Source organism: Bubalus bubalis, chromosome 8, assembly GCF_019923935.1.
Source record: "Bubalus bubalis isolate 160015118507 breed Murrah chromosome 8, NDDB_SH_1, whole genome shotgun sequence".
Classification (NCBI taxonomy): Eukaryota; Metazoa; Chordata; class Mammalia; order Artiodactyla; family Bovidae; genus Bubalus; species Bubalus bubalis.
The window spans coordinates 111,594,662-111,621,458 of record NC_059164.1 but is presented as its reverse complement, the minus strand read 5'-3'; the positions used below and the strand labels follow the sequence as shown (position 1 = coordinate 111,621,458).

At 40.4% G+C, this 26,797-nt stretch overlaps 1 protein-coding gene across 9 annotated transcripts in view; it reads left to right on the top strand.

Moving 5' to 3' along the window:
* EZH2 (enhancer of zeste 2 polycomb repressive complex 2 subunit) overlaps positions 1–26,797 on the top strand; it is a 56,575-nt gene that overhangs the window by 13,979 nt on the left and 15,799 nt on the right. For 4 of the 9 annotated variants that reach the window (XM_025291747.3, XM_025291749.3, XM_025291744.3 and 1 more), the window contains exons 2-6: positions 9,480–9,603; positions 10,163–10,291; positions 21,561–21,677; positions 25,089–25,209; positions 25,975–26,115. In XM_025291747.3, the coding sequence (XP_025147532.1) occupies positions 9,487–9,603; positions 10,163–10,291; positions 21,561–21,677; positions 25,089–25,209; positions 25,975–26,115 (625 nt within the window). In that variant the 5' untranslated portion in view covers positions 9,480–9,486. Of the gene's footprint in view, positions 1–9,479; positions 9,604–10,158; positions 10,292–18,127; positions 18,307–21,560; positions 21,678–25,088; positions 25,210–25,974; positions 26,116–26,797 lie in introns of those variants that run through there. The other 5 variants (XM_025291746.3, XM_025291750.3, XM_025291748.3 and 2 more) reach the window with 3 other exon arrangements.

Here is a 26,797-nt window from a genome sequence, read left to right as displayed (position 1 = left end):
GGTGATTTCTAGGCTTTCATTCTTACAAACTTATCTTTTAGGAAATATAATTTGAATACATGCCAGCTCCAGGCTCTCTGCTAGGCAAATGAAAAGCTGGGGTACTGTTGTGATTTCTGATTCATGTGGTGTCTGGATATACTTGTTCTCCAAGTGTGCTCTGTGGCCCGCAGGGAGTGGGACTTCCCAGGTGGTCCGGGGGCTGAGACTCTGCCCTCCCAATGCACGGGGTCAGGGAACCAGATCCCACGTGCAGCAACTAAGACCTTGAGCCAGCCAAATAGATACTTTTAAAAAACCATTTTGGTAATAATTTAAGATATTACGTGTTGACGGCTGCTCCAGTGGCAGAAAAGCGGTGGTAGACAAGGACTGTTGGCCCTGGAGCACTTGGAGTTTTAAAAAAATGTTTTTTTGAGAATGTCCTCGATGAAGTGAAAACAGTTACTAATTTTATATACTCTTGGTCCTGAGTGCACACATCTTAATATTCTGTGCTACAGGATAGGAATGTGCATGCAGGGCTTCGACACTGCCCGAGTCCAGCGGTCTCTGGGAGCCGCACTTACGTGATGGAGTTCCAGGCTGCACCAGCTGCTTTTTTCACGCGGAGCCATTTTCACTTGAAAGAGGGGTTGACAGACCGTGATTATTCCAGCTTGGGTATGGGGCAGACGTTTTCAACAAAGTGAGCCTGTCACTTGACGGAGAACAACTGACCGTTATTTGTTGCCAGTGGCAATGTTTGAGTTTTTGAGCAAAAATTAGAATTTTTAGAAAACTTGGTATCTGTCATGGTGAGGTTGACAGCTTTTCCAATAAATACTTAAAGACTTTTCTGATGACATCAGTGGATTTAACAAATAATGATTTTTTGAAATATGTGAACTTATGGAAAATTTGCATAACTCAGTGGACCAGTGTTTTTCAAATCGAGGAAATGATATTATAAAGTCACGCATGGGTTAAAGATGCAGTCAAAGGAGACAGACCAATGAATTTTAATGTAGCAGAGTAGGAACGTTTATTGATACAATTTTAGATTCCTCATTGCAACTAATCTTTTAAGCAACATCTCCTGCTTATTGAAGGATAGAGGTTGTCTTGAGGAAAAGCAGCTATGAGGTTGAATCACAAGCTGCTCTAGTCACTTTTCTCTTAAAACAGTTCTGGAGTAATGTCCGAGCATGAGATTGCCCATGAGCTCAGAAGCCATGCAGACGCCCTTCCCTGCTGTAGCTCAGATATTTGTTTGGGAAGGGATTTTCTTCAACCAAAACAGCATGTTGGAGCAGATTGAATGCAGAAGCAGATATGGAAATCCAGCTGTCTTCTGTTAAGACAGATATTTAAAGAATTGGCAAAAATGTAAGACAGTACCCTTCATTAATTTTTTAAAAAAGGAAAATAGTTTTTTTTAAAATAAAATGTGTTATATTAACATTTTATAATAACATTACATGTTATTAATATGTGACAGACTTGCTGTTGTTGTTTTTTAAATAAATGTTTTAAAACTTCCTCAGTTTTAAATTTCTAATATGAAAAATATCAGTAGCTACACCCTATATAAACTCAAGGGGCCCTAAGACCCTTTCAGCTTATGAGTGGTGTCATGTTTTCTGTGAACATTCTGCCCGCTCTTTGTGCTGGTTGACTGCTATGTGAGTAATTAATGTCTCAGTCTGGACCTACGTTCAGATTCTTAGTGGTTGCAGTGGCTAACTTAGGGCTTCTTCATCTCTTTTGCTCAGTTTTTTCTCTGCATGAGTGCATCAGGTTTTTCAATGTTAGAATGTCTCTTGCTGTCTTTCTTCTCCATCCACACTACCACCAACCCAGTCAGAAGTCCTTATCACTTTATTCCTAAATTACTTCAGTAACCCAGTTTCTAATACATTTTTCAAACTTAAATGTTGAATGCAACTGTTGGGTTGACTTTAGTTTTATTTATATGCTCCCTAAAAATGTACAGATATAAACATCTTATAGTATAACCAAAGCAAATTGACAGATTAAATACAGACAGTCCAATCAGCAACACATAGTTAATGATGGCTGTTTTGTTAACATGAATAGCCAATCTATTTCTTTAATTTGGCTTAATACTAACAAAGAGAGCATGTATGTGTTATAAAATGCTGTTAACTTTTAGTCTTTGTTTGTTGAGGATAATTGACCTAGTGGTTAATAACCTGAGCTGTGACACCTAGCAATCCTTGAATGCCAGCTTTAATGCCAGTTGGAAATTCTGTAAAGCTGTGTTGATCACTGGAGCATTGTGGAGTTAACTGTAACCTGCTTTGGATAGATACTGAATCAGTTATTTTTGGAGTCTTTACTAGAAAATATTATTGCATATTTTGAGTGGGTTGGTGGGAACAGAATACAAGTTGGTGAGCTCTCTGTGTGCCGTGGGCTTGCATCCCGCACAAGGTGCTGAGAGCCTCAGCAGGTTCTTTTGTTTGCTCGCCCTAGCAGACCTGGCTCACCTTACTTTCCTGTTGTTGTTGTTTTTTTCCACAGCCCTCAACACCATCTTACATACTAAACATTTTTCTTTGTTTTTGATTTGTTTCCATCCCAATAGACTAAGTTCTGTAAGGTCATAGATTTTTGTCTGTTATTTATTTCTGAGCCTTCCGTTCCTACAAGGGTACCTGGAATGTGCTAGATGTTCAGTAAATATTGAATGACTCGGTGAGTGTGTATTAGCACTTTTCTATTAAAACCCCAAACTCAGATGCTCTTTTCTGTGATCGGTGTTTACTGCTGTCTCCCAGCTGGGTCAGAGACATGCTTCTCTGTTCATCCTGAACACAACTAGTTGTACACAACCCCTGAATTGTATAGAACTGTTTGATTTCTTTGATCAGTATGTGTATAATCAGTGGAACAATTACTTTCCTTGGTTCAGAGTCTGTATTTTTATTAATATAGCCTATGATATAGCCTATAGCCTGTATTATCTTTTTAAGTAGACACCATCTTATAAGCTCATATGGAGATTCCCCCCACCCTTATATTACTCAAGTGATGTCTGAGTTTTTAAATAGTAGAATTAGATGTGGGAATTTCCCCCTCAAATTCCATCTGTGTATATTTTTTGTTTTTTTCCTATTTAACATTTTACATAGCATTTTAATTTCTAATATATTTCTATTTATCATTTTAAAAAGTAGGTGCCTACTTTTAAAATGAAAGCCTTTAGGTTGTTGTGTAACTTAATTTTCTTCTTTAAAAAAGAAACTTTATTTTGGAATAATTTTAGATTTCTGTAATCATGGTATATTTGTCAAAAATTAAGAAACCGTTATTACATTACTGTTAACTAACCTGGAGACTCTCTGGATATCCCCAGGTTTCCTACTTAGTTCTTACTCTGCTACAGGACACCAGGTTGCATTCGGCTGTCTCCGTAGCCTCTTCCGATCAGTGACAGTTTCTCAGTCTTTCTCTGTTATCATAACCTTACTTATCGGTCCTGTGTTTGGTGGAAATATCCTTCAGTTTGGGTTGATACATTTTTAAGCAACAACTGAAGTGACAGGTTGTGAGGTTTGAGGGGAAGATACGAGTTGTATGTGGCAGGTGTCATGGGGTGCAAGTAGAGGGTGAGCTAATAACCTTGACGGGGGTGTTGCTGGTTTCTGCACTGGGACCCTGCCCACCGCGATTTTGGAATTTCGTGTAAGGAAGACTTGCCCCTCCGCCCCCATTTACTTATTTACGCTTTCACTTCCTTCTCTCAGACTCATGGATATTTGTTAGTTTGGTTGTAATACTGTTGTGATTTTGTTTGCTGCTAAAACCCCTGCGGCTCTGGCCCCTGGGAGTCCTTCAGTCTGGTTCCTGCCTTTCCTCCTCAGAGCATTCCCTTCCTTTCTGCTGCAGGCTTTCCTCCTCGTTTCCTGGTCCCAGCCCCCCAACGGCCGTCTCCTCAGAGCCGAACTTCCTTGTGCCGGTGAATGGGATTCAGGGGAAGAAGACGTGGGGTCCTGTGGCTGGGCTCTGCAGCCTGGGAAAGGCCCGGCCCCCGGCTCACCCCTGGATGCTCTGCGTCTTTCTGAGTTCCCGCGGCCGTCCCTGATTCTGGTCCGTCTCCGCCTCTTCCTTGTTTGGCCCTGGCTCCCCAGGAGAAAACTGAGCTAGAGGACAGTGCTTCTGCCCAGTTCTTTTCGTCCTCAGCGGCCTTCTGTCTGGTTGAAACACAGATTTCCACAGTTTCCTAGGTGGGCTCCTTTAGCCTACCTGTTTCCGTGGGCTTATCTCCTGAGGTTAGGGTTAGGGTAGGGTTAGGATTCGCTGTGTGGTCTGCATTCCTTCCTGAGATCCCTGGAATCCTGTTCTGTTCTTATTTACTTGCCTACAGCCTCCCATGTGAGAAAGTGACTTTTCACATCCATCTCTCATCTTGACTTTTTCTCTGGATGTCCTATCCTCCTCTCCCTCACCTGCGGGTGATGGTGGCGGGACCTCCCTGGTGCCGTGCCTGCTCTGACGGGCACTGGGCGGTGCCTGACCTGAGCGGGCTTCTCAGGACAGCTCTGTGACCTGGACGCTCCTCAGGGTGTGAGGACAGGGAGGCACCAAGAGATGTGGGAACCTGGCCAGGTTCTCACACAGCTGTTTCTGGGAGAACTAGGTCCAGCCCAGGGAGACTGGCTTTGCAGGCCGTGCGCGCACCTCTGTTTAAGTTGTGGGTGGAATGTGGAGAGTGTGCTGCCCATGTCGGTGCCCCGCGCCCATAACCAGTGCTGTTACTCACCAGGGCACCCTTCTGCGCAGCTGGGGCGGGGGTGACATGTAGTGGTGTCTGCTCGTTTTCATGAACCCACCGAATCGGGGCCCAGGCAGCAGCCCCACGCGCCTGCCTCCATGGACGCCTTGCTCCCGTCTCCTTCTCGTAGGGGTGTTTTCTGTGAAGCTCCTCAGGTGTAAGACCTACTTTCCTGTGGTAAATTTTTATGTCTTACCAAAAGTTAACATCTATAAGTCTCTCTAGTTCTCCTAATCCTAACCTACAAAATCTTATTTACCATTAATTTACTTTTGAGTTTATTGAAACAGTGGTTTTTAACTTAAAAAGATAAATAAAATTGGTAAGTGAGATTTTGAGCTGCCCTCAAAAGTGTTTTAAATATAAAAGCACTATTGAAGATCGGTGATTTTTCCAACTTGGCAGTTTTCTTTAGGGGAGGACTTGGGGAGCATTGCAGTCGTAGTACTTAAATGTTGTTGAGTTTGGATTTCACCTTCCTCAGTGGGGTCTTCAGTTAGGAGTCAACGTTAAGGCAATTAGTTGAGAAGGATAAGTAGTACACGTAATTTATAATTTTCTTTAGACAAGTAGAAGTACAGCTCAAGTGAGTAGATGGCAAATGACTCGATGCGGCAAATCCTTTAGGAATGAGAAATAAAGAAGGGCATCATGGGCACTGAAAATGCCTAGGGAACCTGTTTTCTTTCTTTTTTTTTAAATTCCTCAGTCATCCTCAGCTGAGTAAGGAGGAGCAGGAATGTCACCTTAGGTAATAAAGGCCCCTCACAAGTGGCCGAGGGCTGGACCTGATAGACAGGAATGAGAGTCCTGGGCTGTGTGGCCCAGTCACGGCAGGGGGAGGTGTGTGTTGGTGTCTAAACTGGAGGGCAGGGGCGGAGTAGGTCTGCTCCTGGGGCTGCTGCTTATGGACCCTGAGGACATGGGGCTGGAACCTGTCTTCTGTTCATTCATCACAGTCCTAAGAATATACCTCAGGTCCCTTCTGTGTCTCCTGTGGCAGAAAGCCTAATCCAAAACAATTGAGGTTTGGTTGATTCATTAAATAGACTCTGAACTATGTGTAATCTTACTTTAATCTATATATTTGTAGTCCTGACAGGCTGTACGACACTGTATTAAGGTGTGGATGGTCCCCTGCCATACCCTGGTTTGTCTTTTGAATTAAAGCATATAACTGTTGTTTGGGTTTCATTGTATATAGGTGGACTTGAGCTATATCTGCTTTGAATAAGAGAAGCTATTTTATTTTCTGGGATAAAAATGATATTTCGTGTCATTTCATCTGTGAGACTAAACAGATCTTTTGAGTGAGACATTTAAAAACTGAATTTCTCACACATCCCCATCCATTTAGGAGCAAGTCATTTTAATGAAAGTTCCTTTCTGCCAATCCACGAGTACTCCGAGCGCTATCTTAGTTCTCACTGCGCTGAGATGTGGTGGGAAGGAGTCAGAAGGACTCATTTGTCTGCTTTCAGGGCGGGAAGGGGCTGGGGGAGCTTGAATTTGAAGGCTCCTGAAGGCTTCTGCTTGCTGGGCCTAGAGGTGGGTGGGCCTGCGGGGTTGGGTGTCTGCAGCCAGCTAGCTGTGGGGGGCGCTGGTACCCAGTTTGTTGTTTGGATGAAGTCTCTCAGGCAGGAGCAGCTTCCTTAAGGGAATCCTGGAGGCTCCGGGTTTTACGCTCAGGGTCTGTTCATTTGTTGTAGGGCAGGTGGACCCCAGAGCCCTGACCGCCCCTGAGACTGGCCTCCTCCCAGGGTTCTTATGATGGGGTGTCTCCCCCTCCCTTCCTGTGCTCAGCACGGCAGTCCCCCTTCCTTTCATACCTAGTGGCACAGTGGCTCGTGATCAGCACATGTTAGTAGACCTGCGTTTTGGTTTTATTGTTTGTTTGTTTTATCAAATCTGTTTGTCGGGCACCCAGCCAGGCCCTGGGGTTTTAGAAAGGAGAAAAACTGTTCTTGAGATTGAGGAACCTCCAGTGGGGGTGAAGTGGGGTGATGAACATGAAAATGTGATTTTAATGTGTTGTCAATGCTGAGGGAGGGAGCTTGTTTTGTGTAAAACATCCTTCTAATGGTACCTTAAGTTTTGTTAGTTTTTTCATGGATCTGCCTGTTTATCCCTATACTTCTGTTATCCTAATTCAGAGGTCATGAACCTTATATTTGGATAATTTCCCCTAAATGAATCATGATTTTCTTTTCCTGTCTATTGTGCATATTTACCAGATCATTCTATGGCTTAAAAACCTTCATTTTCATTATTTGGGAGATCTTTGTGAAATTTATAAACGTGGAAACATATCCACACATGCTCTCTTACGAGAGGTTGGTTCCAGATCAGCTTTGAAGCGTCCTGTTGTTGATTGTGAGACTTGGTAGTTTAGTTACAGCTTTGGTTCTGTCCCGACAGACTTTTCTAGAGGTGTTCTTACTAATGGTAGAAACATCTGGAAGATATTCCGGGGTTGAAAACATGAAGTGCTAACTAATGATACCTTTTCACCACGACAGAAAAAACGCACCTTAAAAACCGTAGTGATAGCCGTGTTGGACATCAGAGAGGACAAGAGCCATGCTCCCGGAGCAGATTCATTGTACTCGGCACCACCACCGCCTCCGGGGACTAAGAATTCGTGGAGGCGGCAGTGGTGATGAGTTTATGAGCTAAAGAAGCGGTGATAATCCCTTTTTACCTGATATTTCCCCCTTTTGGGTAGGCCTCTGAAGTGCTAAATATCTGAGAATAATTTGCATAGAATCACCTGAGCTCATCCGTTACCTAACGACAGATATGAAAGCAAAAAATTGCCACAGAGTCACCTTTTAAATAGAGCTCTAGCTTCTCCCAGACTCGGACGCCCTTTGGCCCGGCCTCACCTTCCTCCTAACTTCTTCTGGGGTTCTTCATTTCTGCCAAGCTGGGGTTGGCTGTGGCGGGTAGTCTCCTCAGCTCCCAGGACTGTTCCACTCAGCACCCCAGGCAAGGGCGCACTTGGAACCTTTTCCAGGACTCAGCCTATCTCTGATCTCATTCAGCTGTCTTTATCTGCAGTTCTGAAGTCTCTCCATTCTTCTCATTCCCTCAGTTCTTGTAGTTGGGCTCTTCACGGGTTTGGGGTGCGCTTTGTCTGCAGCGTCTGCTGGCGCCCTGCCGCCCCGGGCTCCTGCTCTTAGCGCCTGCTCTTTGTGCCTCTTGAAATCGCCTCAGCTGTTACGGTTGAGCTGTCACTTTTCTGCCCTCCTTCTGCCCCTCCTTACTTGACTCCCCTACCCTCAACCCCAGTACTTTTGCGTGTTTATCTCATATTGTAAAGTCTGTTCTTTGAGGCCTTCTTAGGTAGGCTATAAGCTCCACCCGGCAGGTTCTGTGTTCCATTCATCTTTGTATGTTCATCGCCCAATTCTTACTAGTCATTTATCACTTGCTCTCTTGGCTCCTCTTTCAGCTTGAATCATCATCCACCATTGGCTTTGTCTTTCGTGGCTTGGTGGTGGAATATTCCTACAGAAAGTTCCCCTGACCTCTGGGCTCCTTTCTTTCTCTGATTCCTCTCCTTAGGCATTTTTCTCTGTGCCTGAGGGCTGTATGTAAACGGGTACCTGAAACCCTGCTCGGTTACTCCGGCCAGAAAGCCGTCTTCTGCAGATGGAAATCCTTTCCTTGCTCTCCTCCCCGGTGTGCTTGTACAGGCTGCATCTCCCACCTGGCCACACTTCCGCCGTCCAGTCTCACCTGGCCTCACCTTTGCGTTTTGGTCTCCTGCAGCCCCTTCTGTCACTGCTGCCACCAGCTGGCCCCTCCAGAGTGGACAGCTTCCCTCCCCTTGACTGAAAACCCTCCATGACTTTCCACTGTGTTTAGAGAAAGTAAAGCCCAGATCCCCAGCGCGGCCCCTTTGCACCATCCGACAGAGGACTATCCTTCTGATATTTTCAAGATACAAGTACAAATTTAGCACTTGAGAAAATGTTCTAGAAGAGGACACTTGTTAGACTCTGTAGTGTGAATTGGACACCTGGTAGACCGCAGGCTGAGCCCATGTTTCACATAACTGGCTTCCAGGGCCTCTGGGTCCCTGCCTTCTCTGGGAGGCCCCGTGGGAGGAAAGGTGGCCACAGGTAAAAACACAGACTTGCATCACCGTGTTGAAGGTGAGAAGCATGGTTGAAAGTGCATGTAGAGGGAATACTTTAATTTGTACCTGTATCATGTATTGTTCTATATATTTTCTACCTTTAATGCTGTATGTAGATTTTACTTCTGTTTTGGATTTCTCTTTTCCAGTCATTTATTTGTGCCTACATCAGCTAATTCAATGATGAAAAACTTAGAACATGTGTCTACATTTTTATTTCACTCCACAAGTGTGCATCTCATAGCTCCTTATTGTATATAATTAACTCCTGTAATGGGTCATGTTTTGGTAGAATGACTGCAGTTTAGGAGTGGAGTATCTTTGTAAATAAAAATGTCTTTGAAAAGTTATGTTAAATAAAAATTTATACCTGGAATGAAATGTTTTTAAGGACTTCACAACACAGAACAAATGAGCACCCTCCTCGCAAATATCCAAGAGTGTAATTATGTGTCATTTCGTTGGTTGGTGGTTAGTTTGCTGGGGGTTAAAACACAAGTGATCATATTCAGGCTGGTCAGATCAGTGATTTTAATATGAAACCATTGCTTTTAGAATAATCATGGGCCAGACTGGGAAGAAGTCTGAGAAGGGACCAGTGTGTTGGCGGAAGCGCGTAAAGTCAGAGTACATGCGCCTGCGGCAGCTCAAGAGATTCAGGCGCGCTGACGAAGTCAAGGTACCCTCTGCCTCCTGGGAGCACGCGGTGTACAGCCCCTCAAGATAAGTTTTAGTTTGAAGGGGAAAATGGCCTTATTTACTGTAAGAGAAATGGAGACTTGAAAGTTGAGGTCCTTGGTCTGTCTTAACTAACATAAAAATTGTACCATGCACATAGTGAAATGATAAGTTGTTAGTCTAATTCCACCTACTTGGCAGCCACCATCTTTTCAATATAGCTTTGTGTACTGCGTGAGAAGACCCAGGATCCAAGCATAAAGGGGTGTTTCATGGTACTGCGTTCCTGTAGTCTTTGTAATTAAAGAAGATACGTACACAGTTAACAAAGGACAAAAATGATTTCTTACTCCCCTTCTACTGTCAGTAAAATAATAGATACTGTGTTTTTGTATTATTTGAATGTGGGAAGCCACATTTTAGTGTAAAATCATATGCTTTTGAAGGAATGTCCCTGGTACTTTTGAGGAATCATGCAATTTTAACCTTCGTTAGAGATGTTACAAAATTTCTAACAATGAACAATTTCTTTTCTCCTCTCCTTCATTTTTTTTTTAAAGAGTATGTTTAGTTCCAATCGTCAGAAAATTTTGGAAAGAACAGAAATCTTAAACCAAGAGTGGAAACAGCGAAGAATCCAGCCTGTGCATATCCTGACTTCTGTGAGCTCATTGCGCGGGACCAGGGAGGTTGGTGAACTCACGCGCTGTTCAGATTATCAGTGCATTTTGGTTTTTGCTGTTGCAGTGTTGGTTGGTTATTGAGAGAGAACCACTGACCTCGGATGTCCCTTGTTTTATTGCTGTTTCTCTTTAATGTGCAACTGCTAATGGCTTCTAGCTATTCCTATAACAGAGCTCTGGGGTTTAGAATTCTACTTTCACTGTTATTAGGTAGATTTCTAGACTTGTATAAGACTGTTCGTTAAAAAAGAACTTAAAATACTCTTAAATGTCCTCATCAGATCAAAAGTTAGAGCAGGGCTTCCTGACACATACTTTTTTTCTCCCCCTTCATATGAATTAGCTATGCTGGAAGAAATGTTTCTTTTTCATGCATACTCATGGAGTTAACAAGCATTTTATTACACATTTTGTTTAAATTCTAAGGCTCACCGGGAATTTTAAAACTTGGGGTTGAGAGGTCAGAATTTCCTTTGTTAATAGCATTTTTTTGGATGAACGAAGTAGATCTTAATCCCTCCAAAAAATTACTGTTTTCCAAGGAAGGCAATAAATCTGTGGTAGGTTTATAATGAAGTAACACATTAAATGTAGTAGTAGTAAGATGAAGAGAAAATGGCAGAAACTTACACAGTATGAACCAATCAATAGGATTTTGGTTAAGGTGTTTCAACTTAAGCACCAGTTTTATACAGGAAGACATGACATATCATACGAAATGCTGCATGAACGGGCATGGAAGCAGAAAGAGGGAAGAAAGTGAGTTGAAATTTAAATTACACCACGAACTAGATGATTGTTGACCTGCATGTCTAAACATGGGATGCGTCTAAACAATGGAATGAATTTGTTCTAAAGTGATGTTTTCAACAAGTAGACATTTTTTATATGGTATTATAATAATTAAGCACTACTTGGCTGTCATATGAGGCCTGTTGAGGTCGTGTGACGGGCTGGCCTCGAGGACTGGTCAGTGCTACAGATACGGTCCTAGAAGTGGTTTCAGTGATGATGTTCATGGTCTTGATGGTGAAAAATGGCTTGGGCTGATTCTTAGTTATTTATACATTTTGTCAGGTGATAACTCTTTAAGCTCTGATTTGCAGTTGTATTAAATGTATTATATGAAAAAAAGTATTAACACCTTCTAGTCACATGGAACACATTGAGGTAAATGATTTATTAATATGTACTTATTAATGTACATACGTGAATAAAATGTACTAATTAATATTTCATCACTAAAGGTGAAAGGGGTTCTTTTCTGTGCTGATTAGAACGTTCTCAAAAGGGATCAGGATGCAGCTTCTCACTGGTTCTTTTACAAGTTTTGTCTGGTGATGTTCTGTAAGTTTTGAAGTGAAGGAAAAAGAAACCTGTGTGTTTTTTTTCCCCAGAGAGAAAAATCTTAGAAATTTGGAGAAATAAAGTAGGAAACACATAGAACACTTGTTTTTGCCACCCATTACAAATCTCAAAATGCTGCCGAAAGCCCAGCCTGCCTTTATAATAAAAGTCGCAGCATCGGTGGCTTCTGGCAGGGCGCTAGTCTGTTGTGATATGATCGTTGTGATGGCTGTTACCCCCTTTTCCATTCCCGGGTGAGGAAACGTAGCTTAGAGGGCTTAAAGTCAGTTTCCTTGCTCTAATGATCTGATGTGGGCCTGAAAGAGTACACTTTGCTCAGACACATTAAGAAATTATTGAAGTTCGTTATTTATGTACAACTGGAATTGCTCATGATACAATTTTTGGTGTTAAATTTAAGAATACAGTTTATTCAAATGAATAATTACTAATTGAATTTTGCTTTTAATTTTGTCAGTAGAGATAAAAGTCATTGAATGTAAAGATACCTTTTTATTGAGCTTATGGGACAAATGGTAAGAAGAAATTAGTATTTTGATAAAAACAAGTGGTTTTTAAACTTAGTACTCCATGCAGGTTGAGAAGAAGCATTTTCACGAAATAGGAAGGAAAAGGAGGAAAGAAACCCCTAGCCTCAGGGTTCAGGGTTTGTTGCCTAGAGCTCTGACCTGGTCAAGCTTGTTTTTGAGCCTCTCTTGACAGCTGATTCTGATTCAAATGATTCATCTTTCATTCCTCCTAGCCTCCCACCCCCTTTAAAACCATCATCACTGACTTTTGGAAGCTGAAGATTTCTATAGTTTGTGATAAGCTTTTTGGTGTTATCATAGTAAATGATAGAATTTTAGGGCTGGAAAGGACTTTAGTGATTTCTGTCTGGTCTCCTTACTTTTCAGATAAGACTATATCTCTGTTTAATTTTTCTTCAGTTTGAGCATTTCCAAAATCCGTTTTTTTTTTTACGCTTTGAAAGTTGGAGTCAACTAGGTCAGAAGCAGGGAGAATAGATAAGTTAGCCTATTTTGCAAAGAGTTTCTTTGCAGTAGGCTTGTAGGCTTGAAAGAATTTGGGACTGCACTGTTGACCCAGACACCTGAAAAGCCTGTTTCTTTGAACCTTTGTTAAGCGCTGTTGTGACACTGCTTTAATTAAGGCTCATCTTTATAAACTCATCCTTTATAGAAGGGCTGTCTTCAGTTTAAATCCTGGAGCATGATGATGAGTCACTGACAGTTTTCAGTCATTCACTCAAATACTTGATTCCCTTCTGTACTTGTAGAAGGGAGGTGATACGCTCGGTTTTAAAATGACCAATTTTATCTAGGTTATTTTAGTAAAGAAAATCTGACAAGTTCACTTTCTGACCTGATGAAGTGACTTGGGTTCAAGGAGTCCTGCAGTTGACCTGCAGCCACATCTTTAGTCTGCTGTTTGCTCACGCGTACTTCCAGGAGACTCGCGGGACTTCGTTTTTGGTGTTGAAGTTACAAAACCTAAACTGTTGCCCATAGGATTTTAGTGCAGATATGTCTGTTTTTTCTTTTAGAAAATACTTCTGACTTCTTGAAGATAGTGACTATAAGATATATACTTCACATTGATTTCCTTTGCTCTTCAGTTTATCTTTTTTTAAGGAGCGCTCAGCTTAAAAATGTTATTAAATGATACTTACAGGCCAAGGGATATACACCATATTGCCTTAACATGTAGCTGTTTATCAAAAACTTATTTCTTGGTAACATCATTACTTTGTTTTATCAATAAGTAGTCAGTGGCCATGCTCTGTAGTGTGTCTGTTTTTCCAGTTTTAATGAAGAAGCTGGTTGAGTTACTCTTGTAGTTCTTACTAATGTATTTCTTTTTGTACATTTTCTGTTTCTTGCTAAAAACCACAAGGCGCTTTTCCTCTTCATTGATTGTTCATAACAAAATTTTTTTTTACTTGTACATATTGTGAATGAAAGGGAGGCTTTCTCAAATAATGTCTGTCTTCTGGGCACCTGGCATGATTGGTGTAGTAGTTTTAAAATATCCTGCCAATATGCATTTTTAGATTTCCAGGAGAATGTAATGTTCTTGTAAGAATTCTGTGTCTTGTTTACTAATGAAAGGAGTGAGAAATGTGGGGCTTCTTCAGAATGTTTAACATACAAGCAGCATCAGAAGGCCCCCGGTTCTCACATTCATGGAATTGAAAGTCTTCTGGACTTGTCAGTACATACAGGTTTGCTCTTCCCAGTGATAGCTTAGAATTTTAAGTTCATCACCTATCATTTGATATTCACAAATGATTTTTTTTTGGTAGGGGGAAGCTTCTGTTTAATGCAGGACATGTGAATTCTTTCATGAGTTTGCAATTTGGGCTTGTTTTTTATTGAAGGGGAAGAAAAAACTTGTTTACCTGTAAACACTTGACCTCATTTATTGACGTGGTCATGTACTTTTGTCAGTTAATTGTTAATAGAAATTACTATATACAAAGAAAAATAACATGCTGGTGTACCCAGTATGTACTCTTTATTCCTCACTCCAGCACAGTAATGTGCTTTCTTTCCTTTGCGAATTTCAGGATTAGAGGGCCAGTGTGTCCTGCTCAGCATTTGAGCAAGTGTGGCAAGGAGCTGGGCCCTTTTCTCATGTCTTAGAGAGAGGTGAGGGGTGCTCCCAAGTGAGTGTCTTGACACTCAGCTTGAGTATATCCATCCTTTCTTGGTTCCTCAAGGAACTGGTTTCTCATTGCTTTCTGCTGCTCTCTGTTTCTTTTAACCCTTTGTTGGTTGAATCTTGTATTAACTCTGCCAGTCCTTCCTGCCCATGTAACTTTTTCAAATCATGGCAGCCTTCGCTTTCTTTCTGGTTTTCTTTCAGTGGAAATAGATGGAACATTACTTCAGTAACCATAAGGAGGTGTTACTTTTTTTTTGAAAGGAAGCTAATATAAGCATTTTATGCTTTTCCAAGAAGACCATTTAAAAAAGAAAGATCACTTATGTTGTTTGAGTTTCTATTTTATTATTGTATATTAAAGATATATCATACACTTACGTTTGAGTTTATATTTTAAACCTAAGATGATATATCTCAACTTTAAAAAGTGAACTTTTCAGAAATATCAAATGTTTATTTTGTAATCTTAAATAAACTAGCAGAAGTTGTGTTTAATTTGCTGTTTTTCTCTAAGAACACTGTGTATACAGTTTGTGTTTTAAAAAATTGTTAAATTGACCATTACAAAGATCAAAGTCTCTTCTCAAAATGCAAAACCAAATTTTGACAGCTATCTTAAAAACAAACAGAATGAACCAAAGCCCAAAGAAAGGCTTGTCTAGTCTACAGTGTTGAAAATTGTTTATTGCTCTGAAGAAATAACATTTTTTAGGCCTAGAACTTCTGTCACAGTTTAGCTTGATATTATGGATTGACTTAAATCCACTGCTTGATTCTGTTTTATTTTCTCTTACTAGATTTCGTAAAAGTATATAACTTGAGTACCTTTTTGGGAGGGATGGGTAGATTTCGTGAGCTACCTTGGCAACTAATGAGGTACTTTCACACCAGCTGATGTGAATATCTGTGTGTTGTGTTAGTTGCTCAGTTGTGTCTGACTCTTTGGGACTCCATGGACTGTAGCCTATCAGATTTCTGTCCATGTAATTCTCCATTCAAGAATACTGGAATGGGTTGTCATTCCTTTCTCCAGGGTATCTTGCTGACCCAGGGATCGAACCTGGGTCTCTTGCATTGCAAGCAGATTCTCTGCCATCTGAGCCACAGGGAAGCCCCTTGTGAATATCTGTGGGTTAATGAAATTTTGTAAAAATCTTTTTCTTAATTAGAAGGTTATTATAAAATATTAACTGTAAAAATTCAAGTAACACAGAAATATATGAAACAGGAGACAAAGGACCCTGTAATTCAACCCTTGTGAATTACAACCCTTTTGGTTCTTTCAGATTTTTTTCTGTAACATGTTAGTAATAATAATGATGATGAATTTTATTTAAAAAAAAAATTATTCCCAGATAAAACATGTCTGCCACTTGGATTCAATGCAAGTGCTTGGTCCTGTGGCTTTGCCACAACTGATTGCCCTGTTCATAACTGATGAACACTTAGGTTTTTATTTTTTTCTTTTGCAGTTAGCATTTCTGTGAGTATTCTTCATACACATCTTTTGAGTAAGTTTGTAGGAAAAGTTTCTAGAAACAGCATACTAGGTCAAGAGGATATGTGTCTACAACATTTTAATAGGTATTAACAAATTGACTCCCAAAAGTTTTTTGTTTACACTCTTCACCAACTGATAATAGTGTCTATTTCTCTGTTCTCCCAAAATGTTAATCTTTGTCAGTGTGATAGGTAAACACTATTGGAATTTGCTGCCTTCCTTTTTTCAGCAAAACTGAAAAAATCTGTTGTTTGTGTTTCTTTTATGAGTTGGCTGTTATCAGGGCTCAGATCCTTTAAAATTGGGTTGAACTTTTTCTTATGATTTTTAAGGACTTTTTGCATATTATAAATACTAGGTTTTAACCATCTGTTCTGCAGATTTTTTTCTCCCCATTTTGATGTTACTTCTTATATATTTTGGTTGTACAGAAGTTTTAAATGTATATGTAGTTAAATTAGAGTTTCTTCTTTTGATTTTTGTGTTTCTTTAAGGCTCACAAAGCCTTTCTCCACTTCAAGATTATAAATTGCCCATCTTTCCTTCTAGTTCTGTTTTCGTTTTTATGTTTTAACATCATTTACCCTATTAGGAATTTCCTGTTGTATAAAGAGTGAGTGGGGAGATTTCGTTTTCGATTTTTTTCTGTTTAGCTTTGTCGTCGTTTTAGCATCATTCACTAAATGATGAATCTGAGCAACTGGGGAGAGGCATGCCTCTGTTTTGCAAAGATCAGCAGAATTGGCCTGTCTGGTGGTCACGGAGCAGGCTCAGCACCTGAGCACAGAGCTCGCACTTCTCCTGAGACCGAGGTCCCGGGACTGTCCTGTCTCCACTTCAGCCCCTGCTGCCCTGTGGCCTTCAGCTCCACGTCCACTCGTGGGAGCCAGGCTTCACAGTGGCTGTGCTGATGGAAACCAGCTGATGGAAACCACGGCTTTATTCTTTGCTCTGCTGCTTAGTTTTTCTTTTCTTTCTTTTTTTTTCAATGATAGAAGTGATCTTATTTACCTCTCATAGGGTCCTTACTGAATTAAGTACTTGAGTTTGCCTCTCACAGACAAGCAGGACTCTGGTTATCTGCCTTACACTCTGTGTTGGGTGTTTTTGTGGTCCTACCAACTTTTGTCCTGTGACTATTAATTCTGCTTCTGATCTGTAGGATTTTAGCCGAACTGCAGATTAAGAGGGGACGATTTACCCTTACAGTACCCTTCAGATTCAGACCAGAGTTGGGTTTTTAACAGTTACTCTACTAATTAGATTTATAGATCTGTGATCTCCTCACTCAGGAGAGGAGCTTTAAGGTCCCAGTATCCTGACATTGCCCTTCACGTGTTACCTGTTCTCTGTGAAATGCCCCCGTGTCCCGCCCAGAGGATGCTTGTAGGATGATGACATCTTTCTGTTCTCAAGTGAGCTCAGAGCAGGAGCCTGGATGGAGCTTCTCCTCTAGTCGGGTGGTTCTGCAGCACACACATTCAGCACCAGAACAGGAAATAATCTGCAGTCTGGTCTGAACCACTCTTGTATTCCTTAGCTCCCACGACCTTGATTAGCTGCTTTTATTAACTGTAAAGGTCTTTGTGTCAAGATCTCATCAGGATGTTTGATTTCTGACCTCCCTTCCCTCCTCTAGCCACCCTTCTCCTAATCCTTCTAACCTCTGTTAGGAGCTCACTTCTGCTGTGAGCTTTTCTTGACCCAAACTTGATACTTAACCTCATTCCAGTTTTCTCTTCAGTACTTCCTTCACATGAAAGCAGTCTGAAATTAAGTTATGTACACTGTCATTTTCACCAGAGGGCTAGCTAATTTAAAACTTGGTGTATCATCTTGTCTCTGCTGAAATCTTGAGGAATATGAGTAGTTTCAGAAATCACCCTCAGCTTTTCCCTGGAGTTGGGTGGCAGCCGATACTTTCTTTCCTACACTTTAGATGTAAGACGGTCCTTATTGTTTTTACTCGGAAAAGCTAAAGGATATTAGACAATATCAACAGTTCATTGTGTCTCTGGCTTGAATTGAGTGGACCAACCAGGATCCAAGAATATTTTTAACTTGGCTAACTGGGTGTATTTTTTTCCCCTTACTATATGGAAGCTGGACTTAACCCTCCTAATGTAAAGACTGTTGAGAGTCCGGATGGCTGTGGCCATGCCCTTTGGGATGTCCCACTGTAAGAGGGGGAGTCATACCTGCCTCCTAGGGTAGTGGTGAATTTTAAAGAAGTTAACTTTGGTAAAGTCTCTAGCACAGTGCTCAGCACGTAGTAGGGTGTGTTAATTTCTTTCCCTTCCCTGCAGGCCACTCACCTGCTCTTCCCTCTACGATTTTCCATAACACAGTTTTTACTTGGAACCAGCCTTCTGCCAAGAGTCTCAGTTTGGTTGTGTACTCCTACAACTACTATTTTTGGCTTGACTTCCCTCTCCAGCTCCCAGTGGTCCAGCCACACAGTCGCCTATTGTACCAGCTGGTTGATGTAAGTCTATCCATCCTCAGAGGAACCTGGTCACTTACCAGTAAGCTGTGTTTCTCTGAAAATGTAGCATCCTTGATAACTCATGTAGTCGTTTTCTTTCTTTACCACCATTGATGGATTACCTGCAACAGCTTCCTTGTGTGATCCTCAAGTTGGACCTAGAATTAGAGAATTTCATTGGTTGATGTATAGGTCTCCTAGTGAGGTCCTGAGCCCAAGGCTTTGATCAGGTAAAAAGCTGTGGAGACCCAGGAGGTCAAAGTCCTATTCAGTCCTCTGAGTGATATGAGACTTGATAATGTAAACTGTCAAGGATGATACATTTTCAAAGAAAAAAAGTTACTGGTAAGTAACTGGACTTTTTGAGTAATTTTCCTGTAAGTCAATGAATAAGAATTCCCAAACTTGTTTTACCAGCAAATGCTTTTGCATTTGAATATTATTTCATAAACGAAAGGGATATGGTTTTTAGTTAATAGTTAAAGAATGGGATAGAGTTTCTAGAGATAATGCATAGATAACGAGGTGGGTATAGACCTTCAATTTGTTGCTTAGGTGTTCTCGCAGCTTTAAAAGAAATGGAAGTCAAAGTCTCCATCGGGGAAAAGTCAGCAAATGCAGTCGGTTCATTCCGGGAACATTTTTTGAGTGCCTACTCTTTTTTGAGACACTGTGCTGAGTATTGTTGCGAGACAGACGTAGCACCACGCTCTGCCACAGCCACTTTTGCCCTCAGAGAGCTTATTTCCAGCCCCTTGGTAACACTTAGGACTGAGAATTGAGGTTTAGGTGATAGGGGTGTGGCAGGTGTGGGGTGGGAGACAGTGCTGCAGCCTTTGCCATCTTATTTTCTGTGCTTCTCTTAAGTTCTTTCTGTTCACGGAGATGTGCCCTTGTTCAGTGGACTCGGCATCTTCAGGACACTGGAGCAGACCGGCGGGGCAGAGCTTGCGCCCCGCCCCCGTCTGGTGGTTGAGTAGGACACGCAGCTCTCTCTCCTCCTCTGAGTGTGACCTTGGGTTTGTCAGAGTTGGAGAGGCAGCCGCTTTCCCTTTACCCCCAGGCTTTAAAGGGGACCAGTCTTCAGAATTAAAGTCACTGAATTAATTTGCCTCCACCACGTGTAAAACAAAACTCAAAAACTCCAATTTGTTTAGCAAGGAATGAAATTGTTTTGAACTTAAAACCGCTGGACAGTGTATATCACTTTATTCTGTAGTTATAGCCACTCCTTGCCCCACTGTTAGCTGGTTAAGTAACTTAAGAAGAAGGAGTGAAGACATGGTAGGAAGAGGGGAAGAGGAGGATGTGGGGGAGAAGACGCTCGGCATATAGCACCTCGTGCACGAGCATCTGGGAAGGGCTGGAGCGCACGGATGAGGCTCCCGGGTGTAGCAGTCAGACTGAGGCTTCCATCCTGGCTTGGCAGTTGACTGTCTTTCTGACCAGGCAAGTTATTTAACTTCTTTGAACCTCAGTCTCCTCCTCATCGTGCAATCGCGATGCTAAAGGCTAAGATGAGGAGTGGTTACGATGATGCATATGAAGCACTTAGCACAGTGCCTGCAACATAGTACGTGCTCAATAAATGTTAACTGCTCTTATTATTGGATGGATGCATGAGGAATTGTATCAGAGGCCAAGGGAGGACCCAGGGAAAGATTGCGGGTTCTGGAGCTTAGTCAACTGTTCACACTGTCTTACTCGAGCCATGAGCTCTCTAGTGTTACCTTTGATCTTTGCCCTTTTGGAAAGCAAATTAATGGGTTAACAACTGTCACAGTTTTTTTCCTAACTGCTCTATCTTTAAACCTTCCCTTCCACTGAGGAAGGAACTGTTTTTGTGCCGGGTGACTGTGACTATCGGAAGATTGTCCCCTGGCCTGAGGACATGCTGAGGGCCAGGTGGGCCTGGAGGCCAAAGACTTCCACTCTGGTTTCACCAAATCTAGCCCTGCTATTTTTAAATCTTCTTAGATGAAAATGAAACATATAATAATCATGTGTGTCGTATAGATATGACTTTTTTGGTTTCATTTTACTACTTCAATTCTACTTCTTTTTGCTCTGTTTTCATGGATTATTTGTCAAGGGCATTTTTGAGATGGCTCCGGAGACCTGACCATTGGGTATCGGAGCTCCTTAAGAGAAGCTGGATTCCTAGACAGAGTGAAGTGCTGTGGTCTTTGGACACAGATCTCTACCGTATTTCATCAAGTCAAAGATGCAAACTTCTAAGCATTTTAACATCTGAAATTGGCATGCATCTTAGAGTCACTATGATAAAGTATTGTGTTATAATTTAATTGGCAACATTATTTTCTTAATGATGCAGAAGGTAATGGTGTGCTTTAAAATTCATGTCATCATAAATTGGATGAAATACGGTATAATATTTCAGGGGAATATATGTACTTAATTGGTATTAGAGATGTGGTATCCTGACAGTGTGTGTTTTGGGTAAGAAGAGGGGCTCCAGAGTCAGACTTTCTGGGCTTAAATTCTAGCCCTGACTCGTGTATGACTTCGGGCCAGTTATGTATCCTTTCTTTCAGTTTTCTCACCTGTAAAATGGGCACTAAGGATAGTCCCCATCTTACAGTGCTGTGATGAGGACTGAATACGAGACATGTGTTTAAAATAGTGCCTAGCACATAGAAAGTGCTTAATGACATTAGCTATTATTATCAATAATTTAGGGAATACACTTCTGCAGAATTGATTTGAATCCATTTTGTTGTGATTGAAACTCACATCTACTACCTTTAATATTTGTGTATCATCTGATAATATCAGCAGACACTTGGCTTTTTAAAAAGGGAAGGTAAAGATAAAGGTGAACCTAACAAGTTTCTAAATTCTTATTTAGTAAGACTTATGTTATTTCATGTGGTTGAGATGTAAACACAATTAAGCAGTGAGGTAGGAAATTTATGGTGAAAGCAAAGAGCAGTTAATCTGAGGCCAACATTAATAATTATTGAGGCCAACATAAATAATATTTGATTCTTAGTGGTACTGGTAAATATGGGAGGTATTGGAAGGTTTTGGAAAATTTGCAAAATCTGAAGCTTTTTTGGTCACTAAGTAAAAGAGGAGAGAATGCTTTTTGATTTTTACCAACTTACTATCTCAGGTAAAGAAATTTACTTTTCAAAATGATGTAAGTAGGCAGCATCTCTTTATAATACGAAGACTGAGGCTTCAGGTTGTCCTTTTATTCTTATGAGTCAATTTTATTTTTTCTGTTCTAGTGTTCGGTGACCAGTGACTTGGATTTTCCAACGCAAGTCATCCCATTAAAGACTCTGAATGCGGTTGCTTCAGTACCCATAATGTATTCTTGGTCTCCTCTACAGCAGAATTTCATGGTATGTAAATAATGTGTCTTCTTATTTGGTAATTACTTCTTTTAACCAAAGCATAATTTTCATGTCCAGGTCAGTCAAGATTTTGTTGCTGTTCAGTCACTAAATTGTGTCTGACTCTTTGCAACCCCATGGACTGCAGCACGCCATGCTTCCCTGTCCATCACCAACTTCCGGAGCTTGCTCAAACTCATGTCCTTCGAGTTGGTGATGCCATCCAACCATCTCATCCTCTGCCATCCCCTTCTCTCCTCTTCAATCTTACCCAGCATCAGGGTCTTTTCCAGTGAGTCAGTTCTTTGCATCAGGTGGCCAAAGTATTGGAGTTTCAGCTTCAGCATCAGTCCTTCCGATGAATATTAGGACTGATTTCCTTCAGGATTGACTGGTTTGATCTCCTTGCAGTCCAAGGGACTCTCAAGAGTCTTCTCCAACACCATAGTTCAAAAGCATCAATTCTTCAGTGCTCAGCTTTCTTTATAGTCCAGCTCTCACATCCATTCATGACTACTGGAAAAACCATAGCTTTGATTAGACAGCAGAGTCTGTCTTTGTTGGCAAAGTAATGTCTCTGCTTTTTAATATGTTGTCTAGGTTTGAAGCCTAGCTTGAAGGATTCTGAGCATGTTTTTGCTAGCATGTGAAATGAGTGCAATTGTACAGCGGTGTGAACATTCTTTGGCATTGCCTTTCTTTGGGATTGGAGTGAAAACCAACCTTTTCCAGTCTTGTGGCCGCTACTGAGTTTTCCAAATTCACTGGCATTTTGAGTGTAGCACTTTAACAGCATCATCTTTCAGGATTTTAAATAGCTCTGGTGGAATTCTGTCACCTCCACTAGTTTTGTTCATAGAAATGCTTCAAGATAGTATAAGTAAAAATAGCTATCAAAATGGGAACACTTGGAGTAATTTTTAAAACCAATTAATATATATATTTTTAAGCCTTCTCAGTGTTGATGGTGCTCTTAGTCCTTTTTAAATTTTTTTTGGGGGGGCTTCTATTTACTCCTTTTAAGTTAAAATATTCTCCAAAGGGAAAATATTAAGCAAAAACCATACCTGGGATTTAAAATATATTTAAAAGATGAAGCTTATAGTTCTTGCTCTTAAAGATGTTAGTATCCTATAATCTCAGTCTGAGATTTTGTTAAGTGAGAACTTACTATTTCAAACAATTTTAGGCAGCATGTTATTAAATGATAATATATGAAATAGTCTCAGTATAAGGCTAGTTATTTTTCCACAGGTAACGCTGGCACAATAGCTTTTGTTATGAAATGCTAGTATTTAATTCTTTATGGAAGTAGGATGAAGGAGAGGATGGAACAAAAGAGAAGTTAAAGTATGCATTCTTGACTTGTGTTGTTAAATTAAGAATACATAGTTTTATGACTTACTTGATATATAAAATAATAGGGCTATTGAAATCTTGATGGAAGTCCTTGGTGAGCCCACTTTAGAGAACTGCCTGCTAGATTTTTCAATAAATAGGTGTTTCTAACATCCTCAGTAACTTTTCTTAGTGGAGGCTTAAAGGTAAACTTGCGATTCTCTTTTGCCATTGCGTAGATTTGTGTACTTAAGGCTTTATTCAAAAACATTTGGTTTGAGAATCATGTTGCAGGAACTTCTGAGAGGGCTCATATTTTCACAGACTGAAATTCTGAAAGAATATAGTGTTTTAAACTTGGCAGTGACTTTTTTTAACCATTTGAAAACACTGAAGTATAGTCAGTTTATGCTGTTGTGTTAGTCTCAGGTGTACGGCCAAGTGATTGCTTTGCGGATTCTTTTTCCTTATAGATTATTACAAGATATTGAGTATAGGTCCCTGTTGTTTTATGGATAGTCGTGTGTATCTATCAACCCTCCCATCGTAATTCATCTCCTCCTCCAGAGTTGTCAGTATTATTTATGAATCAGCCATAGCTTTTGCTAGTGATGAAAGCCAGATTAGGCAGACTCTTCTTTTTTATGGCTAGGGTATGTCCTGCAGTGCAAAGGTTATATGGATATAATTGGGAAGACAAAAAATAGCCAACTGTCATTTAATTTTGGCTTGTGTTCAAAATAATGAACTTTCCCAGTTTTAAACGTGCAGGTGAGGTGTGCTGGCAGCTAGACTCAGTAGTTGTATATGAGGTTGACTCTGAATAGAACAGTACATTAACATCTACATTTTCATTTTATACCCCCTGTGCACTTTTCCTCCCAGTTTGCCTTTTCTTTGTCTAAGGTACCCTTACCTTTATGAACTCTGCACTTGTCCTAAATTTGTTTTGTAGGAATTATTTGAAAAATTCCATTTTTTTCCTATTTCCTGTCTGCTCCTACCTGACAGCTCCTGTGTGTCCTGGCCTTTCCCAGCCTATTCCTCTGTGTCAGTCTCGGGCCAGCCTGAGGCACCTCACACTTAAACAGTTGCCATTTCCTCTCTTCAATCTTAGCTAGTCTGTTCTGTTACCAGAATTTCTTTCTAAAATTCTGTTTTTAATCAACACCTTGTTCAAAGGCCTCTTCAGACTGAGACCTATCCTTGTTTTAAATTAGTCTCCTTATTTAGATATGGACTTCATGTTGTGTCTTTATCAATAATTACTCTTTAACATTTTTTTATTGAAAGTTCTCTTCCCCCAAGAACATCAGCTTCCTGTCCCTTGTTTTCTTGAAGTCCTATGTCCTCTCTGAACTTTTCTTTGACTGGCTCTTTCCTGCTCAGCCAGCACCCTCTTTCTTTCTTGATATCTTCCAAACCTTGATATAAACTCATCTGTCATCTTTATTAGCACTATCAAGTTTGATATGTCTCATTCATAGTGTGGAAACATGTTATTGTAGAATGTTCCTATTTTATGAATGAGAGTAAATCCTTTTAGGATAACCTGTAATGAACCATCCGTATTTTACATGCCTAGAATTTATTATGTTGACTGTTGATAAGTTGATCAAGTAAAGTTTGGAAATCCTCACTTAATTAGTTTTTTTCCTTTTGGGGCATTGTTTTTTATGGTTGGCTTTGATAAGCTGTATTTTGTCGACCCTGAAATGCTTTTAAACGTCTGAAGCAGGAACACGTCTTCAAATGGTTGATGGGCCACACCGTAACTTGTGGTGTGTTCCTGTTTTAGAGAGACATGAAGTGATGGTAAATTGTAGTGATTGATTCTGTAATAGAGTTATTTTTTCTTAAGTTTTTTTCCTATAAACAGTTTTCTCAGATATTGATGAGAAGCATCATTTATTTCTTTGTAGCTTTTAGAGTTTGCTATTATTTTAGATCTGGAGAACTGAGTATGGACATCTGCTTAGGAGAAAATACTGTATTTCTGTTATATTACATTTACTTTTAAAAAAAACGTTGGTACTTATGATGTGTCTACTTTTTAAATATATTTATTTATTTCACTTTTAGGTGGAAGATGAAACTGTTTTACATAACATTCCATACATGGGGGATGAAGTTTTAGACCAGGATGGGACGTTCATTGAAGAACTAATAAAAAATTATGATGGAAAAGTACACGGGGATAGAGGTGAGCCATGTGTTTATTCTCTTGGAAAAGGGGCCAGAGAATTGGTATTTTGATTTGTTTTTTCAAATGTGAGTATGAAAAAGATTTTAAAAAATTAAAACTGCTGGATTGGCCTGGGCTAAAATTTTCAGTGTTTTCCCTGTCTTTTTTTAAATTGAAGGATTGTGTATGCCACTTGGAAATTATGCATAGTTGGTTATTAAAAAACTGTGTCAATCACATGCAAATTAAATAGAATTGTTTGAATGTATATAGACTTTAAGATTCTTTAGCAATGAAATGGGTTAGGATTAGGGCCCTGCTTATGTAACATGGGCTCCGAAAGGCCTTGTGATCAAAATGACTTTCTCTGCTAGGCCCCCACAGGACCTGAAGTCCTGTCATTAGAACCACAGCTTCGTGCATTAACAGGAGACCCATTAAAGTGCCTGCAGGGGGGTGGCATGTAATAGCCTCTCGTCCCCTCACAAGTGGACGGCACAGTCTGGTAGATAGGTTGTTTAGAAGGAGGCAAAGGCCGTATTTAGTTTCTGGAGAATTAGGCTGTGGTCGCCGGCACCGAAAACTTGTGAAAATGACAGGTGTTGAGGTAAATTCTTCTTCCAGCTTTGCCTTAGGCCAGTCCTGGAAATGACCTTTCTCCCAAATTTTATAATAATTATGGTGTTGCAGTGCTGATTGGTAGGCTCTGGTTGTTTCTTACAAATGAGAAAAAAGCATGGTATACTTTTGTGTATTTCTAATATTTGATTTGATGAATTTCAGAATGTGGGTTTATAAATGATGAAATTTTTGTGGAGCTGGTGAATGCTCTTGGTCAGTACAATGATGATGATGATGATGATGACGGAGATGATCCTGATGAAAGAGAAGAAAAACAGAAAGATCTAGAGGAGAGTCGAGAAGGTACATCTGTCTTGTTAGGTCTGTGTGTAGCCATATCAGTGTTTTTCAAAAACATAGAGTACAGATAAGCTTTTCTTTTTTCTTCTGTTAAATATCACATCAGGGGTAGTATCATCAAAATTAGAATACTATTTATAACATTTCATCCTGCACTTGTGAGTCTTTTATTTCCCTTGGCTAGCAAAAGAATGTACAGTTTTTGGGTTTCCCTGGACAATTATCATAATTATTGTAATATGTAACATCAGTCTTTGACTATGTGCAGGTCATGTGCTTGTCAATTTATATCACTTTATATGTGTATAGACATTTAATCCTCCTAATATTGCATATGGAATAAGGTGGATTTTATCCTCAGATCCACTTTATAGTTGAGATGGGTTCAGTGAGGTGAAGTAACTTAAGATCACAGCATTGGGAAGAAAGAGAGCCCAGAAAGTTCTGTGTTGGAAACCAGCTCTGACTGACCCCAGGGCACATGCTCTAACTTGTATACTAATTACGGATTACCAGAGAAATTAGAGGGTCCCAACTTAGAGCCGGGGTTGGAAGAGACTTGACATGAAGTCAGCATAGAAGAATTTTGGGGAAAATTGCAGTTTCAGAGAAGCGTGCCGTTCTCATAATCGGTGCCTTAGCGATCATGTGGGCCCTCGTTTACAGATGACACATGCATGTGGGT